The sequence below is a fragment of the Garra rufa genome, chromosome 13 (genome assembly GCF_049309525.1).
Source record: "Garra rufa chromosome 13, GarRuf1.0, whole genome shotgun sequence".
Classification (NCBI taxonomy): Eukaryota; Metazoa; Chordata; class Actinopteri; order Cypriniformes; family Cyprinidae; genus Garra; species Garra rufa.
This window is the reverse complement of record NC_133373.1, coordinates 44,708,661-44,729,202: the sequence shown is the minus strand read 5'-3', so window position 1 is coordinate 44,729,202 and position 20,542 is coordinate 44,708,661. Positions and strand designations below refer to the sequence as shown.

The 20,542-nt window shown below is 30.5% G+C and overlaps 2 protein-coding genes across 2 annotated transcripts in view; one reads left to right on the top strand and one right to left on the bottom strand.

The window, feature by feature from the left end:
• Nucleotides 1-12,690, bottom strand: part of arhgap39 (Rho GTPase activating protein 39) — a 66,407-nt gene extending 53,717 nt beyond the window's left edge. The window contains exon 1 of the mRNA XM_073816361.1: nt 12,561-12,690. Coding sequence (XP_073672462.1) covers nt 12,561-12,571 — 11 coding nt within the window. The 5' untranslated portion in view covers nt 12,572-12,690. The remainder of the gene's footprint in view (nt 1-12,560) is intronic.
• Nucleotides 12,691-14,653: 1,963 nt separating this feature from the next.
• Nucleotides 14,654-17,190, top strand: c13h8orf82 (chromosome 13 C8orf82 homolog). Its single transcript, XM_073816988.1, has 3 exons — nt 14,654-14,914; nt 14,993-15,041; nt 16,608-17,190. Exons 1-3 carry the CDS (start codon nt 14,780-14,782, stop codon nt 17,072-17,074), a joined length of 651 nt encoding a protein of 216 aa, XP_073673089.1. The 5' UTR covers nt 14,654-14,779; the 3' UTR covers nt 17,075-17,190.
• The last annotated feature ends 3,352 nt before the right edge of the window (nt 17,191-20,542 follow it).

Below are 20,542 nucleotides of genomic sequence, written 5' to 3'. Positions count from 1 at the left end.
CATTAACCCCCCCCCCCCCCAAATGAATAAAAGTGAAAAAGCACATTGTTTTGGATAATTGAAATAAATGTGAAATAATAAAATAAAAATAAAAAATAAATAAAGTTAAATAGACATAAAAAAGAGAATAACAATTAATGCAGAACATTAATGTTTAAGTACTTAAAAAGTATTTAAAAAGTAAAATTATGTATATATATATATATATATATATATATATATATATATATATATATATATATATATATATATATATATATATATATATATATATATATATATATATACATAAAGTAAAAAAATAAAAATAAAAAGGGCATTCTTTTGGATAATTAAAATAATCTTAAAATAAAATAAATATTATATGAAAAACCTAAATATATACAGTAAATAAGCTGAAGTACTAAAATTACTCAAATTAAAACTGACATAAAAATAAATTAAAGCTAAATAAAAATGTACAAAAAACAAAATGAATAAAAATGGATAACCACATTGCTTTGGATAATTGAAATAAATGTGAAATAATACAATGAAAATAACAAAAAATAAATTACTAAAATTAAAAATTAATTAAAGCTAAATAGACATAAAAAGAGAATGAAAATTATTGCAGAGCATAATTCCTATTTACTATAATTGACCTATAATTGACATATAAGTACTAAAGTCACTAATATTAAAATAACAGAAATTAAATCTAAATAGAAATATTAAAAAACAAAGACAGAAAAAAACTGTTTTTATTAATTGAAAATAATATAAACTTTAATATTAAATGAAAAACTTAAACTTATAATTAGGTGTACAGTAAGTTGAAGAAAAACTAAAATCTACATATTTATTTGTTTGTTTTCGCTCTAATTTGTGGTAAACCTGCTATAAGTCACGACCGGTGCACATTATTTGATCAAATGCATCATTAGTCTGGTTGGTTTTTCCAAAAGACTCTTTACTGAACACGTGCAATCTGGCAGCAGCGTCTGTTTGCTGATCTGCAGTCTTTCTTGCTGCAATCTGCATATTTTGCATGAGTCATAATTATCATGCGGCTCCTTATCTGCTGATTTTTTATTTGAAGTCGCTACAGCCTCCATATCGTCTGTGGGATCAAGAGCACATTAATTACTGACACTTGGACAAATGACATCACTCGCTCTTATGTTGAGATACGCTCCCTTCCTAAACCGTGAGACATCATGTTTCCCGTATTAATCTGATTAATAATTCATTCGTGACTGGAGCTCATGCGGTCACTCTGTGGCTACTCGCACCGCCTGACCAATACATGGGGCAATGTAATATTTCACCCCAAAACCAACAGGAAAATACATATATAAAGTATTCAATTAATTTAGATGCAAAAAAAAATTAAATATTAGATATTAAATGCAAAACGTAAACTTAAGATGCAAAACTTAAAATTAAGCAAAAAAGCAAAAAAAAAAAAAAGCAAAAAAAAAAGAATCATTACTAAACCAATAAGCCCATATAATTAAGCTCATTAAAAAATCATTCTAATTGCAATACAAAAATAAATAAAATATCAAATATAAACATATTAGATTAAATAAGTTGAAATGCTAAAACTAAAACTAAAATAAAAATAAAGCAAAACAGAAACATTTTACATAGTAATACAATATGAATAAAAAATACATTCTGTAATACTGTAATACTTTCTGTAATAAAAAAAAACATTTCTTTAAACAATCTTTTAATATTAAAACCAGCTTAACTTCAAAAATGATGTAAAGTATACTTAGCTATTTAAACAATACATATTTATCACTTTTTTAAATTTAAATGAAAATTAGAAATGTTGCACTGGCAACTAAATAAAATACTAAATAAGTATTACATTTTATTTAAGTATTACAAGTACTAAACTAAATCTGAATTAAAAATAAATTAAAGCTTAAGAGAAATATATGAAATATAAAATGCAATTTATTATAAAATATTAAAAGAATAAAAATTTTAAAAAGTGTATTGGTTTGAATAATTGAAATAAATCTGAAAAAATAAAAAATAAATAAATATTGGATGAAAAACCTACAGATATAAATAGGTACTAAACTAACTGAAATAAAAATAAATTAAAGCTAAATAAAAATGTATAAAACTAAATGAATACAAATGAAAAAGCAAAATAATAATTTAATAAATTAAAGCTAAATAAAAATGTAGAAAAACTAAATGAATAAAAATGAAAAAGCAAAACAATAATTGAACTATTTAAATTAATAATTAATAAATTAGATAATAAAATAAAATAAAAGTATTAGATTAAGCATATTAAAAACTATTTATTTATAGTATTTATAGTGAAAGTATTAAACGTAAATGTATAAATAAGTTGAAGTAATACAATTAAAACTAAAATAAAATAGATTAAAGCTAAATAAAAATGTAAAATTAAAATAAAATGAAATAAAATAAAATAATAAAATATAAATAAAAAAAACAATTATAATACAAATGAAAAAGTGCATTGTTTTTGATGACTGAAAGCAAGCTGAAATAAAATTAAAATATAAATATTAAATGGAAAATGTTAACAAACTTAAAAAGTTGAAGTTGAAATAAAAATAAATTAAAACTAAATAAAAATGTATAAAAGCTACATGAATAAAAATGAAAAAGCACATTGTTTTGGACAATTAAAATAAATATGAAATAATAAAATGAAATAAAACAGAAAATTTAGATGAAAAATGTAAACAAACAAGTTGAATAACTAAAAGAACAAAAAAATAAAACTGAAATAAAAATAAATTAAAGCTAAATAAAAATGTGTAAAAACTAAATGAATAAAAATGAAAAAGCACATTGTTTTGGATAATTGACATAAACTTGAAAAATAAAATAAAATAAAATAAAAAATATTAGATGAAAAACCTAAATGTGTAAATTTAAGTAATAAAATTAAAATTGAAATAAAATAATGCTAAATAGAAATATAAAAAATAATAACAAATCAAAAAAGTGCATTGTTTTTGATGACTGAAAGCAAGCTGAAATAAATTTAAAATATAAATATTAGATGAAAAATGTAAATAAGTTGAAGTTGAAATAAAAATAAATTAAAGCTAAATAAAAATGTATAAAAACTAAATGAATAAAAATTTAAAAGCACATTGTTTTGGATAATTAAAATAAATATGAAATAATAAAATGAAATAAAATAAAAATTTTAGATGAAAAATGTAAACAAACAAGTTGAATAACTAAAAGAACAAAAAAATAAAACTGAAATAAAAATAAATTAAAGCTGAATAAAAATTTGTAAAAACTAAATGAATAAAAATGAAAAGCACATTGTTTTGGATAATTGACATAAACTTGAAAAATAAAATAAAATAAAATAAAAAATATTAGATAAAAAAACCTAAATGTATAAATCAATTAAAGTAATAAAATTAAAACTGAAATAAAATAATGCTAAATAGAAATATAAAAAATAATAACAAATCAAAAAAGTGCATTGTTTTTGATGACTGAAAGCAAGCTGAAATAAATTTAAAATATAAATATTAGATGAAAAATGTAAATAAGTTGAAGTTGAAATAAAAATAAATTAAAGCTAAATAAAAATGCATAAAAACTAAATGAATAAAAATTTAAAAGCACATTGTTTTGGATAATTAAAATAAATATGAAATAATAAAATGAAATAAAACAGAAAATTTAGATGAAAAATGTAAACAAACAAGTTGAATAACTAAAAGAACAAAAAAATAAAACTGAAATAAAAATAAATTAAAGCTAAATAAAAATGTGTAAAAACTAAATGAATAAAAATGAAAAAGCACATTGTTTTGGATAATTGACATAAACTTGAAAAATAAAATAAAATAAAATAAAATAAAAAATATTAGATGAAAAACCTAAATGTGTAAATTTAAGTAATAAAATTAAAATTGAAATAAAATAATGCTAAATAGAAATATAAAAAATAATAACAAATCAAAAAAGTGCATTGTTTTTGATGACTGAAAGCAAGCTGAAATAAATTTAAAATATAAATATTAGATGAAAAATGTAAATAAGTTGAAGTTGAAATAAAAATAAATTAAAGCTAAATAAAAATGCATAAAAACTAAATGAATAAAAATTTAAAAGCACATTGTTTTGGATAATTAAAATAAATATGAAATAATAAAATGAAATAAAACAGAAAATTTAGATGAAAAATGTAAACAAACAAGTTGAATAACTAAAATTACAAAAAATGAAACCAAAATAAAAATAAACTTAAACTAAATAGAAATATAAAAAAAAGAAAAATAATATTGTTTTGTATAATTGAAATAAAGCCGAAATAAAATAAGTAACTATAAATAAACTATAATGTTTTATAATATATTATATTATATTTTTTATACTACAGCATTACAATAAAGATAATTTTTGTAGTCTGCAATAATGATGCCTGTAGTGCCCTGTGGTGAACTTGGTTAGTCTAGTTTACTTGACCTTACCTAGTGTTCTAGGGGGGGAAAAAGTCTCAGAATTTTCATTGTTCTTGAAGTTTTCTATCTCATGTGCTAATCTATAAGTATGCAGTAGAGATGGGCGTGTAAAGGGTCGGTCTATTGAAAGCTCATTAGTGTGATGGAGTGTCTTCATTGACCTTGCAGAGTCTGTTCAACTCAATGCAGCATCATTACCACGACCAGAAGTCATCTGTAAAATTAGGCGTATTATCATTATTTTACATCAGTGACATGCTTGGGTAAACTACCACTCCATATAAGAGCCATATATTGTATGACAGATAGTCGAGCACAAGATCATTTTCCATCATCTGCATAATAATGAAAACTCAAAGCAAAGCACTACAACAAACTTTCTACTCAACAAAGATGACTCTGACAGCTTCAATCTATTAAGAGCAGAGACTAAAGATTCCTTGACTAACTAAACTAGAATGCAGCCACCCACACTTCTCAAATGCACTGCATTATGGGCCGGTCAGGCATGTTTAAGAGGGCAGATCAATTGAAAAGGCATTGTGTGACTGCCGCCGGCGACCCCAGCTCTACAACAGCTTTTCTGACAATAGTGTGTAATGAAGTCATAGGGAACTCAAAAGCTCTTAGTGGCTTTTAAACACAACTGGGTTTTTGAGACAAACTTGTGCATCTTTAAAGCTGGATGTTGCATGATAATTCATAAATGCCAAAAATAAATTTATGCAAGTGCTTTTCAGTTTTTATGCAATATGCAATTTGAGTAATAAATGCTAAAATGATACACTTTGCTTTTTAAATTAAAGCTAAACAGAAGAAAACATTCTAAAATAATACAAATTAAAAAGTGTATTGTTTTGGATAATTGAAATAAATTTGAAAAAAAAATGTAAAAATTTAAATTAAATAAATATAAGATGGAAAAACCTAAAGATATAAATAAACTATTATATATTTGTATATATATATATATATATATATATATATATATATATATATATATATATATATATATAGAGAGAGAGAGAGAGAGAGAGAGAGAGAGAGAGAGAAAAATAGATATATAGATATATATACATGCATAAATGTAACAAATATTATTGAAATAAATAAAATACTAAAATTTAAATAGATTACAGCTAAGGAATTGTATAAAAAAAAAAAAAAAAAAAAGAATAAAAATGAGAGCATGGTTTTTGTAAGAAAAGATAAACTAAAATAAAGTCAATTATCATAAAAGAAAAAATATAAGATGAAAAAACTAAACTAAATTGGTCAAATTTAAACCGAAATAAAATATTAAGCAAAATAAAAATGTTTTGAAAGAAACATTAATAACTAAATCTGTTTATTTATTTATGTAAAAAAAAAAATGTTTTGTAGTTTAAAAAAAGTTTACAGCTAAAAAGAAATTTTATAAAAGAATAAAAATGAAAGCATGGTTTTTGTAAATTGAAGTTGAAATTAAATATAATACAAATACAAATATTAGATGCAACACCTAACAGAAATATCTAAAAAATAATAATAAAAAACAATAATAACTAAATCAATTTATTTATTTAAACATATATAAATGTAACAAATGTTTTTGAAATAAACAGAAATAAAAAAGAATATAAAAATGAGATCATGGTTTTTGTAAAGTTGAAATAAAACAAAATAAAAATGAAATAAAAATTGTTTTCGAAATAAACTGAAATAAAATACTTTAATACAAATTTCAGTTAAAGATTACAGCTAAATTGACATTTCAAAACAAGAATAAAATGAGATTATGGTTTTTGTAAATTGAAGTAAAGTTAGTAATTGAAGTAAAATAAAATTAACAAAACAAAATAAAATTTTAAATGCAAAACCTAAAAAAAATAAAAAAAAATAAATTGAAAGAAACCAAAACCAAATTCATTAATTTATTCAAACATAAATGTATAAAAACTTACTTTAACTGAAATAAAACACTAAAATAAAAACAGATTACAGCTAAACAGAATTTTTAAAAAAGAATAAAAGTGAGAGCATGGTTTTTGAAAATTGAAGTAAAGTTGAAATAAATAAAATAACAAAATTAAATTAAATATAAATATTAGATGCAAAACCTAAACTTGTAAGTTGAAGTACTAAAGTTGCTAAAATTAAAACTGCAATAAAAATCTAAACAAAACAGAAATATCTTTAAAAAAAACATTAATAATAATAATAAAATAAAAATAGACTGCATCTAAACAGAAATAAAAAAGAATATAAAAATGAGATCATGGTTTTTGTAAAGTTGAAATAAAACAAAATAAAAATGAAATAAGATTTGTTTTTGAAATAAACTGAAATAAAATACTGAAATATAGTATTTAAATAAATATATATATATATATATATATATATATATATATATATATATAAAGAGAGAGAGAGAGAGAGAGAGAGAGAGAAATATAGATACATATATACATATACAAATGTAACAAATATTTTTGAAATAAACTAAAATAAAATACTGAAATTAAAATAGATCACAGCTAAGGAACAAGAGCATGTTTTTTTTGTAAATGGAAGTAAAGGTAAAATAAAACAAAGTCAATTATAATAAAATAAAATAATATTAGATGCAAAACCTAAACTTGTAAGTTGAAGTACTAACATTGCTAATATTAAAACTGAAATAAAAAAATAAGCAAAATAGCTAAAAGAAACATTAATAACTAAATTTAAGCTAACTGAATTTAATTCTAATTTCAGCTAATAAAATTTTGCTTAAAAACTGCAATAAAATATAAAATGTCTTTAAAATATAAGATATAAACATTACATAAAATAAAATAAAACACTAAAATTTAAACTGAAATAAAAATAAATTAAAGCTAAAAACATTTAAAATTATGAAATATGAAAATAGAAATTTGGATAAAATATAAAAATAAAATATAATTAAAATATTAATAAATACTGTACAAACAGTACAAACATCTAACACGAGAGACAGGTGTTCGGTAGTGTAGGACCAGGGCGGCACCTGTGCACACTGTGTTTTGAATGCCACGGCCACAATACGATGACATTCACACTGACCACACGGTAAACAGCCCTCATTGAGCCTGTGATCTCTGAGAATGACTCAATGAGGACGACAACGGGACCAAACACGCCTGAGCTCCACCCAGCTGTGGTTTCACCCATTTACACACCCAACCTCCAACCTACTCCACATCCACATCAGCGGACACAAACTCAACATCAAACGCCTCTCTGATGCTCACTAGGGCTGGGATCCATTCTGATTTACCAGTTCAATTCGATTCGATTCACTTCAGAATACTCTACAAAGTTTGCGCTGTGTTTTGATTCACTCATAAAAATGATTTAAAATAATAATTTGCTTGTTAATTAGATCACACTGTTTGTGCTGTATGTTTTGGGTTTACTAAAAAGAGCCGATTCAAAGAGTCATTTGTTCATGAATTGGACTACGCTGCTTGTGCTGTATGTTTTTGATTCACTAAACAGGACTGATTCAAAAGAGTCATTTGTTCATGAATTGGACTACACTGCGTGTGCTGTATGTTTTTGATTCACTAAACAGGACTGATTCAAAAGAGTCATTTGTTCATGAATTGGACTACACTGCGTGTGCTGTTTGTTTTTGATTCACTAAACAGGACTGATTCAAAAGAGTCATTTGTTCATGAATTGGACTACACTCCTTGTGCTTTATGTTTTTGATTCACTAAACAGGACTGATTCAAAAGAGTCATTTGTTCTTGAATTGGACTACACTGCTTGTGCTGTATGTTTTTGATTCACTAAACAGGACTTATTCAAAAGAGTCATTTGTTCTTGAATTGGACTACGCTGCTTGTGCTCTATGTTTTTGATTCACTAAACAGGACTGATTCAAAAGAGTCATTTGTTCTTGAATTGGACTACACTGCTTGTGCTGTATGTTTTTGATTCACTAAACAGGACTGATTCAAAAGAGTCATTTGTTCATGAATTGGACTACACTGCTTGTGCTGTATGTTTTTGATTCACTAAACAGGACTGATTCAAAAGAGTCATTTGTTCATGAATTGGACTACACTGCTTGTGCTGTATGTTTTTGATTCATTAAACAGGACTGATTCAAAAGAGTCATTTGTTCATGAATTGGACTATACTGCTTGTGCTGTATGTTTTTGATTCACTAAACAGGACTGATTCAAAAGAGTCATTTGTTCATGAATTGGACTATACTGCTTGTGCTGTATGTTTTTGATTCACTAAACAGGACTGATTCAAAAGAGTAATTTGTTCATGAATTGGACTACGCTGCTTGTGCTGTATGTTTTTGATTCACTAAACAGGACTGATTCAAAAGAGTCATTTGTTCTTGAATTGGACTACAATCCTTGTGCTCTATGTTTTTGATTCACTAAACAGGACTGATTCAAAAGAGTCATTTGTTCATGAACTGGACTACGCTGCTTGTGCTGTATGTTTTTGATTCACTAAACAGGACTGATTCAAAAGAGTCATTTGTTCTTGAATTGGACTACAATCCTTGTGCTCTATGTTTTTGATTCACTAAACAGGACTGATTCAAAAGAGTCATTTGTTCATGAATTAGACTATGCTGCTTGTGCTGTATGTTTTTGATTCACTGAAAAAAGACGATTCAAAAGAGTGATTTGTTTGTGAATTGGACTACACTGCTTGTGCTATTTGTTTTTGATTCACTAAACAGGACTGATTCAAAAGAGTCATTTGTTCTTGAATTGGACTACACTGCTTGTGCTGTATGTTTTTGATTCATTAAACAGGACTGATTCAAAAGAGTCATTTGTTCATGGATTGGACTACACTGCGTGTGCTGTATGTTTTTGATTCACTAAACAGGACTGATTCAAGAGTCATTTGTTCATGAATTGGACTACACTGCTTGTGCTGTATGTTTTTGATTCACTAAACAGGACTGATTCAAAAGAGTCATTTGTTCATGAATTGGACTATACTGCTTGTGCTGTATGTTTTTGATTCACTAAACAGGACTGATTCAAAAGAGTAATTTGTTCATGAACTGGACTACGCTGCTTGTGCTGTATGTTTTTGATTCACTAAACAGGACTGATTCAAAAGAGTCATTTGTTCATGAATTGGACTATACTGCTTGTGCTGTATGTTTTTGATTCACTAAACAGGACTGATTCAAAAGAGTCATTTGTTCTTGAATTGGACTACATTGTTTGTGCTGTATGTTTTCGATTCACCAAAAAGAGCCGATTCAAAAGAGTCATTTGTTTGTGAATCGGACTACATTGGTTGCGATGAGTTTTTGATTCACTATAAAGAACCAATTTAAAAGAATCATGTGTTCATGAAATGGACTAGACTGTTTACGCTGTATGTTTTAGGTTTGTACACTACATTACATGCATTTGGAAACATACTCCACACATACATGAATGCTTATGTTTTTAAAAATGCAAGATTGGTTTTGTGAATTTTGCAGTCTGAAATGTGCAATTCATAAACCAACACTGAATTTTTAAGATGCAGATAGCGCTCTGAGGACATCTGAGCCAATCTGATGACAATAAAGTGCATGCCCACTTTTTTGTGCCTTGCCACAATTTGTTTGTCGTGATTCTCTGATTGGTGGAGTTTGCTTTGCAGAATTGTGGGTAATGTAGTTTTTGGCCAAGAATTACTCCTTGATAAAAAAAATGCTCTCTCTCTAAAACCTTGCCCTCTATGGACATGAGAGCCAATCTGATGACAATAAAGTACATTAGTGCCCGCAAACCCTCTTTTTGCGCCATTTTCGATTCTCTGATTGGTGGAGATTTCTTTGCAGAATCATGGCTAATGTTACCCTGGAAATCCAGAGGTCTCGCGAGAGCACAATTTGAATTGTCTCTGCAAGACACTCTGGCATCGAGCAATGATGCAGGTTACTGCAATACGTAAGCAATTGTGGGAACCAATCAAATTGGTGTATCTGATGTAGGCGGGCCACAGGCGAGCTAAGCTGATGATGACAGCACTGCGACGTTCGAATCATATAGTAAACTTTGAAAGATCGCTGTCGCTACAGATGAACAACAAGTTGTTTGAAACGGCTTTGGCCGCTACAATGAACGAGTTAGACTTGGCTTTCTATATAAAAGAGGAACAGAAAACCGAAAACTCGAATCGTTCCTTTGCAAGAAGGACGTTTTTGCCGACTGGATACGGCAAGAGTTTAATCAGTTCACGAGTTCACGCTTACATATAATTAGCCGGAGAATAGTAGTGCATGTTTGGCGTGCTGTCCGGTGAAGGGCTCCGAGCTCGGGAGTGGCCTGAACCCAGAGTACGTTACCCCCCAATAGGAGTAGCGAGAACTCGGAGTGATGAGATGGGGTGGTGGAGGTTTACTGATAAACCATCGAGTGAATTGAGGTGAGTCAGCTGTATTTAAACCTATGGCGCTGATTGACTTGTGATGTTTACGCTAAGCATCTGACACGCTTCTCCCGAACTTTGTTAATGAAACATCATTTAGCTCTGCTGGTAGCTAAGCGTGTATTGTTGTGATTGGTCGTGGCGTTATCCAATTGCGTGCAGTTAGAGTTTCAAATGCATGTTTGGTGCCGCCCCTCGAGTTAGGCAGTTTTCATTGCTCGATCCCAGACCCTTAATCTTAATAGATTAGGGTCTGGATTTTTCCAGGCTAGGCTAATGTAGTTGTTCGCTAGGAAATTTCACCCTGGCGAAACATGCACTCTCTCCACCATCTAATAACATGTGAGCCAATCGGATGACAATAAAGTGCATTAGTACCTGCCCACTTTTTCATTCCTGTTTTGCTTGTCATGATTCTTGGATTGGTGGAGATTGCTTTGCAGAATCATGGGTAACGTAGTTTTCCACCAGGAATTACACCCTGCTAAAAACAAGCTCTTTCTTTAAAACCCCGCCCTCTAAGGACATGTTAGCCAATCTGATGACAATAAAGTATATTAGTGCCAGCCCACTTTTTTAGCCCTGTTGGGTCCACAATTTGTGATTGTGTGCTTATTGGAGTGGGCGGAGCTTATTTGGCCCAATTTGTTTGTCCCAATTCTCTGATTGGTCGAGATTTCTTTGCAGAATTATGGGTAATGTAGTTTTTCAAAAGAACAAAATTTTAAAATTAAGCTGAAATAATGCAGGCTGTTTGCTTCAACTACAACATAAACCATCGATTAACAAACTCGTAGCTCATGGTAGGTCCATTTTTTTAATTTTGCATTAAAAATCAACTTCTCTCAATGGAATGTGTTCTATTGAAACCTTTGGCAATCTATAAACTCCAACATGCAAAATGATAGACATGCATTGAGTGTCTCTAATTGGATATGTTTTCTGAGTGGTCCTAAAAGATTTTTTACAAAGCCTGGATTGTCACAGGGATGGGTGTGATTTTTCATGACGGCCATTACTGTGATATATACACACATATATGACACATGTGAGAGCGGCCACGCAGAGGGTCCCTGACCGTCCCTGTGCGTGCGTTTCATGGCCACTGCTTTGTTTGATAAACACAGGGTGGTTTCCAATAAAAATGACACTTCACATTCCCACATGGATCACTGACTTGCTCAACACTAACCATGAATAATTAAACAGCACAAGGCTCGCGGGCAAGGACGACGCTGGATAACGCATCGCGGCTCGTGTGCCGCAGGTGTCTGCATCCCCGTCATGATATTTTGCTTAAAATAGGATGCTGCGCGCGTCCTGGCATCGCATCGCCCCGCCGTGCGCGCGCCTCGGGGGGATGCGTTCGCTAGGTGCGTGTCCGTGTCTTTACGGAGGAATGACAGAAAATCAACAATGAGCCGGTGCGGGGATCATCCGATCAGCTCGGAGCTCCCGAGCACCGGCTCATGGGTGTGGAGGGTGTCATGCACGAACTAAAGGCATCCACACAGCTACACACACACACATCGTATTCCACCGATGCTCATCTGACGGGGTGACCGTCGTTCAGCAAGCAGACTCTCGACCTCGGTCGCCAAATCACCGCATTTGATTTCACACGCGAGCCCTGCAATGGTGATGCGGGTGAGCGCGCGTCATGTTTACCTCTCAGCCATGGTGCCTCTCGTTCCCGCTTCAACACGCAGTGAAAGTAATCCACAGGACGCCAGTCATGGTGATAGAGGCTCCGCCGCCGCCGCAGTCAATGCGAGTGAACGAGGATCTGGAGCACGCGCTGTCCGCCCGCGTCTCCGTCACCACCGACAACCTGACGTCATTTTGCGCTTCTCGCAGGCGAGCGCGCGGGGAGGCTGGAAAGAGCAGGTTACCATGGCAACTCGTGCACGCCGGCGCGCGCCGTGTGGAATCCTCAAAATTCTATCTATCTATCTATCTATCTATCTATCTATCTATCTATCTATCTATCTATCTATCTATCTATCTATCTATCTATCTATCTATCTATCTATCTATCTCACAAAAAGTATAATCGAGAGAAAATAAATTAAAACAAATTTAATTTTCTTTCTTTCTTTCTTTATCTATCATTTGCATATCTATATGCAAATGATTAAATTAAATTATTGAAAATAAAATTTTAATTTTAATGAAATAAAATTTAATAAAATAAATGTCTGAAGATTTAAATGTTAAAAAAAAAGAATTTATTACATAAATATCAGTATTATGAATTGTGTTTTAAAGTAAATTTTTATTTATTATTAAATTTTCCGTTTTTATTTTACAGTACAGTTGTAAATGCCAACTAATATTTCTGTGTTCATTTTTATAGAGTTAAAATATATATATTTTTGAATCCGTTTTCTGTTTTCATTTAAATTTTTAGTCATTTTGAGTTATCTTATTAAACTAAATTAAAATTAGAAGTCTTGCTTTGGCAACTACCTCAAATAAATATTTTTATATTTTATCATTTTTAATTTATCTATCTATCTATCTATCTATCTATCTATCTATCTATCTATCTATCTATCTATCTATCTATCCTTTGCATATCTGTCACTGCCATGTAATCGAGAGAAAATAATACATTAAAATAAATTACATTTTCAATCTATCTATCTATGCTATAAAACGTGTTTGGACACTTAAATCATACTCATACATGTCTAAATGGCATTGCATTAGATAAATTATTAAAGCAAGTGGCATTTTAATGCAATATTAATATGTTATAATTATATTAAATATTAATGCAAGTGGCATTGTTTTAAAGAAACATAGCAAAACATTAAAAAGGTGTGACCACAATAATTATGGTTTAAATGAGTATACAAAAATACATAACTGCAATATTCATAACACTTCATAGTTCATAAATAGGTTAAAAGTAAACACTTCATCAAGAGTTTTTTGTAAATGTAATAAATAAATAAATACATACATGGCAAAGCAACAAATTCAGTCTAATAAAAATAAATGTATTCATGTTGCATTATTCCATTCTCATAATAATGTATGCATTTTTATTAATAATGCATTTTTGTAATTAAACTTAGATTTTTAAATGTATTATTTTCAGTTATTTAGTGTCTTTCTTTTTTGTTTATTATGCCCAAGTAAATCACATTAACACTGTGTATGAAATGACACAAAAACCAGTGTTAAGTAGCACAGGTATATTTGTAGCAATAGCCAAGAATACATTGTACAGTTCAAAATGACCAATTTTTCTTTTATAATCATTAGGACATTAATTAAAAATCATGTTCCATTAAGTCATTTTGTAAACTTCCTACCGTAAATATATCAAAACTTAATTTTTGCTTCGTAATATGCATTGCTAGGAACTTCATTTGGACAACTTTAAAGGTGATTTTCTCAATATTTTGATTTTTTTGCACCCTCAGATTCCAGATTTTCAAATAGTTGTATCTCGACCAAATATTGTCCTAAAAATGACCCTTATGACCCCCAGGGTCACAAATAATAATCTCACCTTGCCTAATTTAATACAATACAGCGCCATCTAGTGTTCACTTCGAATTCAAACAAGTGCGCCACTGCTGTTATTATAATAATGCGACTTCCTTTTTAACAAAATATACATTTTAAACTGTTTATAATCACAATAAACCAATAAAACCCCGACACGCACACGTTTTACCTTGTTTACACTATAAAATCCCGGCGTTTTCGATCTCAGTTAAAGCGGAACTGAAGCCCGTGCGTTTTGTTTCCCCCGGACACAGACAGCGCCGGATCTACAAAACATAAACAACAGATTTACATAAATTAGATCCGCACATTTCCACCACCATGCCTGTTTATTACAACGGGGTTTTTCAGTAAATAAAGGCGCTATGAGGTTTGTTAATAGGCTGTTTAGCAGTAAATGGAGGAGGCTGTTATACAGGGATGTGTCCTCATACACACAAGGACAGAGTCCTGAGGCGAGAATCAGAGAGTATTTCTACTATATCGATCATCAAGGACAGGTACAACACTGACTAAACGGCTATAATGTTTCCTTGGATGTCATTCTCATAATCATGGTTTATTTCTCTCTTGTCAAGCTCTTTCTGGATGACACCAAGGTGAAGAACTTTGTGACCTGTTTTAAAGGTATTTCTGAGTCTCTGACCTCCTGCACACGAGTACAATGTTGTGTAATGTTCTTATGAAATATGAATATGTCATGTGGTCTTTATTACATTAATATCAGCTAACTTGTGTACGGTACAATAACCCTCTTTTCCTCTTCTGTACTTATAATTGCACTCATAAAGAAGTATCGTGACCATAATAAAATCTGATAATAATACAGTACTGTTTGATTACTATATTCATAACCCATGACAGGGTTTAAAAAAGGAGGTTTGTGAGATGAAACGCTAGTTATTAAAAATAAACTAATATATACACTACCAGTCAGGTGTTTGACCGCAGTAAAGATAGTTTGCGGTTTGATATTCAGATTTCTTTTGAGATTTCTGAATATCAAACCGCAAACTATCTTTACTGCGGTAAAAGACTGGACACACTTATATATATATTTTTTTGAAGTAAAAAAAGCTAAATATTAATTATATATATATATATATATATATATATATAAAAATAATAATAATTATATTTTATTTTTAAATACAAATTGTTCTTAAGAAAAACATTTTTTTTCATGGGATAAAAATTCTTAACTTCAGTTTTTCATAAAAAAATGAAGAAAAAAGGATTCCTTGGCAATTTGGTATTTAAAAAGCAAATCAAATATAATAAAATAATAAATATATTGTGTCCAAACTTTTGAATGGTAGTGTGTGTGTGTGTGTGTGTGTGTGTGTGTGTGTGTATATAAAGAAATTATTATAAATTATATAAAACTGAGTAAAAGTACAAGCCTGAGGATGTAAACTTTTTCAAATAAAATTAAAATTTATCACATAAATCTTAGTATTATGAATTGTGAAAACTTTTAAACAGAATGGAGATTTGTACATTTTTCTCATTTTGCCTTAACATCATATTTTTTAATTTAGTACTGCCCTTCAGAGGCCACAGAAAAACATGCTTCCCAGATGGCAAAATAAGTTAAATTTACTCTGATCTTCAAATTCCAAAAGTTTTCACCCCCGGCTCTTAATGCATGGTTTTTCCTTCTGGAGCATCAGTGAGTGTTTGAACCTTCTGTAATAGTTGCATACGAGTCCCTCAGTTGTCCTCAGTGTGAAAAGATGGATCTCAAAATCATACAGTCTTTGTTAGAAAGGGTTACATATATATATATATAATATACAAAAATGCTGTAAAACCAAAGAATCTGTTGGAGCTGAAGGATTTTTCTGAAGAACAGCAGGCAGTTTAACTGTTCAGAACAAACAAGAGACTCATGAACAACTATCACTAAAACAAAAAGTTCAAAATTCAACTTTTGTACAGGGTCATTTTTTTATAAATTCAACTATTATTTTTGTGGACTATATGTAAACATCTTTTATGTGAAATCTCTTACTCAGGTCAGTACTAACTAAACAATAACATGCATTTTCTATGATCCCTCTTATTTTGGTAAAATAATAACATTTGGCAGATTCTGAAAGGGGGATGTAAACTTTTGACCTCAACTGTACATAATAATAACTCCAACAACTCAAAAGCTGCTTGTGTTCCGTCTCTGTCTCTCTCTATTAGACCAGCACTTCTTAGTGTTCTTCTTTAACCGTCTGAAAGTCAACCAGAGCGGCCGATACGAACAGGACTTCCCCTTCCTCTCCCTCTGCGGACGCGAGCGCAACTTCCTGCGCTGCGACGATCGACCTGTTGTTTTCACGCACCTGTTATCGGAGGCGGAGCAAGAGGAGCGTCTGTCATACTGTGGAGGCGGAGCTAAACTCACCATTCCGTTCCGCCCAGAATCTCTCTTCATGCATCCGGTCAGCGGTAGAGTGTACCATCCCGGGCCGGAGCGTGGGGGAGGCGTGGGGTTGGTGCGGTCGGCGGTGGCCATTGAGCTGAGCGCACACTTTGAGTACGCCACGGGTCAGGAGAGCACGGGACAGCCCACTCATTTCATATGGGCGGGGCATCGACATACTCTAACGAATGAGCTGGCCAAACATTTTCCTGTTCAAAAAGATGAATGTGTGAAGCTGCAGTAATTCAGTTAATCTACAAATAGATAGTGGCCATTAAAATCCTGCTGAAATGAATGTATAGTAAAGTATAGTGTATTTTCTGAACATACTGAGAAAATAAATGTATATATTGGGTCTTATGGCTTGTCTGATATCATACAAAAATAATTTACTCACCCTTGTTTCCTTCCAGATCCGTTCAGCACAAACAGAGATGTTTAGCAGAATGTCCATTTGTATGTAAATGTTTTGTCAAATTACTGAAATATTTACTAAATCTTAGGGCTCTGCAAGTAAATATTTTAAGTGATGGAAAAAAATATATTATATTTTGGGGAAACACTGTAAAAAAAAAAAAGCAGTTTCAACTGTTTGTGCTACCTTAAAATTTTAAGTTTAGTGAACATGTAATGTTAAGTTGTACTATGTGACAACTCGGATATTTAAGTTGAGTGAACTTAAATTTAGGGCATTACGAACATTTTTTGTAAAAGTTGAAACAACTTTACAAGTGAGTGTTTTTGTGTTCTATCGCAAAACGTTTGCTTTTCCTCAGGGAAATTTTGCCTATTAATGGAAATAATATGATGTGGGGGTAAAATTTTTATTTCAATGCTTTTGCAAGTGAATGCAAAGTTTGTTTGAGAAACGCAATACTTTTGTGAAAAAATGAAAAAAAAAAAAATCGCTAGTTTTGAGAGCGAATGCAAAGTTTATGGGGGAACATATTCATTTTCGAGAGGATGCAAAGTTTTGAGAGCAATGCAAAGTTAATTGAGGAAACAATACTTTTGCGAAAAAATGAAAACGTTTTTCGGGTTGTGAGAGTGAAAGCACTCAGCGCATTTTTTCTCAGTGAAACAATTCTTTTGCGAAAAAAAACACTACGTTTTGACAGCAAAGTTTATTGCAGAAACAATACTTTTTGCAAAAGAACGAAAACTTTTCTCTGATTTTGAAAGCAAATGCAAAGATGATAAGAGTGACGCAAAGTTTATTGTGTAAATGAAATCCTTCTGCAAAAGAATGAAAACTGGTGCAAAATGATGATGCAAAAATGTTTTGCTGGGTTCAAGAGCAAAATTGGTTGCGGAATGCAATACTTTTACAAGAGAATGCAACGTTTTGAAAGCGATGCTAAGTTCATTGCGGAAACACAATACTTTTGGGAAAGAACGAAAATGTTCTGGTTTTGAGAGCAAATGCAAAGTTTCTCAGTGAATGTAATATTTATAATAGAGAATGCAATGTTTTAAGAGTGATGCAAAGTCCATTGCGGAAACCTTTCTCAGTAGAACACAATTCTTTTGCCAAAAAACGCTACGTTTTGACAGCAAAGCGAAATTTATTGCAGAAAAGACAAGACAAGATTTGCAATACATTAGTAAGTTTTGAGAGTGACGCAAAGTTCATTGCATAAATGCAAAAAAGAATGAAAGGAATGATAGTTTCGAGTGTGAATGCAAGGTTTCTTGCAGAACTCCAAATTTTGAGAGCGATGCAAAGTTTCTCAGGGAACACAATACTTTTACGAGAGAACGCAATGTTTTTGAGAGGGATGCAAAGTTAATTGCTGAAACAATATTTTTCCGAAACGGATGAAAATGTTTTTCTGGTTTCGAGATCGAATGCCAAGCTTTTTGGTGGAACGCTATTCTTATGCAAGAAAATACATTTTAAGAGCGATGCAATGTTCACTGCGGAAACAATACTTTTACAAAAAAATAAAAACGTTTTTCTGGTTTTGAGAGTGAATGCAAAGTTTCTCGCAGAACACAATACTTTTACGAGAGAACGCAACATTTTAAGAGCGATGCAAAGTTAATTGCGGTAACAATACTTTTGCGAAAGAATGTTTTTCTGGTTTTGAGATCGAATACAAAGCTTTTTGGTGGAACGTTATTCTTATGCGAGAAAACTACATTTTGAGAGCGATGCAAAGTTCACTGCGGAAACAATACTTTTGCAAAAGATTCTAAATGTTTCTTCTTGGTTTTGTGAGCTAATATAAAGTTTCTCAGTGAAATGCAATTATTTTGCAAGAAAATACATTTTAAGAGCGATTCAATGTTCACTGCGGAAACAATACTTTTGTGAAAAAATTTAACCATTTTTCTGGTTTTGAGAGTGAATGCAAAGTTTCTCGCAGAACACAATACTTTTACGAGAGAACGCAACATTTTAAGAGCGATGCAAAGATAATTGCGGTAACAATACGTTTGTGAAAGAACGTTTTTAAGAGCGAATGTAAAGTTTCTCGGTGGAACGCAATGCTTTTGTAAGAAAACTACATTTTGAGAGGAATGCGAAGTACATTGCAGAAACGCAATACTTTTGCATAAGAATGAAAACGTTTTTGATGCAATACTTTTACGAGAGAGAACGCTACGCTTTGACAGTGAAGCGAAGTTTATTGCACAACCGCAATATACTTTCGATAGAACGCAAAGTTTCAGAAGCGATGTTTTTTAGTGGAATGCTTCTTTTGCGAGGAAACGCTTTTCTGGTAATGTAAACGTTTTCAAAACAAAGTTGTCGAGAGAACGCAGTACTTTTTCCAGAGAAGGCAAGGTTTTGCAAGCTATATGCAGAAGTGGGTAGTAACGAATTACATTTACTTCGTTACATTTACTTGAGTAAATTTTTGGGGTAACTAGTACTTTTAGAGTATATTTAAAGTACTTTTACTCTTACTCAAGTACATTTATAGTGAAAAAACTTTACTTTTACTTTGCTACATTTGATGGCGTTCCTCCGTTACTGTCCTCAGAAACATGTCGTTGGAATTTTCCCAAGTTTTTTTGCAGCAAACACAGAGTTGTAAATGTAAAAAGTTAAGGTGCCTTCTAAAAATCTAAACAAGTACAGTAATATTTATGTTTTAAATAAATATAATAAATTATATATTCAATTTATCCCTTTTAAATGCCATAGTGTAAGATATTTAGTTTTTGTGTGAAACTGTATCTGAATTTTAAATCATGCCATTTTATGGCTTAATATTCTACTTTGCATTGTCCAATCCCATTACTGTTTATTTTACTTTTGCAGATCTTAAAAAGGGTTATGAATTGCTTTAAATTAATATTTAAAAATTCTGCAGATACACTAAATGAAATAAATATAATGAAATAAAATTGATATTTGTTTATATTTGTGTATTAAAAACATTTTTGATTAGACTCCTATCTGATTTTCCATATTTAAAAAAAGGTCTTTTTTTATTTGGGCTAGTTAAATTAATTTTCGGGCTACCAAAATCTGAAAAGTACCTGCCTGAAGAGCTCCCAGAAATTTTACAATTTTGCGAGCCCTGAGTATGTATGTATGCATATATATATATATATATATATATATATATATATATATATATATATATATATATATATATAAACAAACACCTTACTTCAGCCTATGTTTTCAAGGAGAGGTGTGTGGAAGCTTTCCAAACAGTTTGAAATTCAGGGTCTTCACTTCATATCAATCAGATCA

Coding starts and splice junctions, on each gene's coding strand:
- c13h8orf82 (XM_073816988.1), top strand. CDS start 14,780: ATGAGGTTTGTTAATAGGCTGTTTAGCAGTAAATGGAGGAGGCTGTTA. Junction 14,915..14,992: donor ATATCGATCATCAAGGACAG/GTACAACACTGA, acceptor TCTCTTGTCAAG/CTCTTTCTGGATGACACCAA. Junction 15,042..16,607: donor CTTTGTGACCTGTTTTAAAG/GTATTTCTGAGT, acceptor TCTCTCTATTAG/ACCAGCACTTCTTAGTGTTC.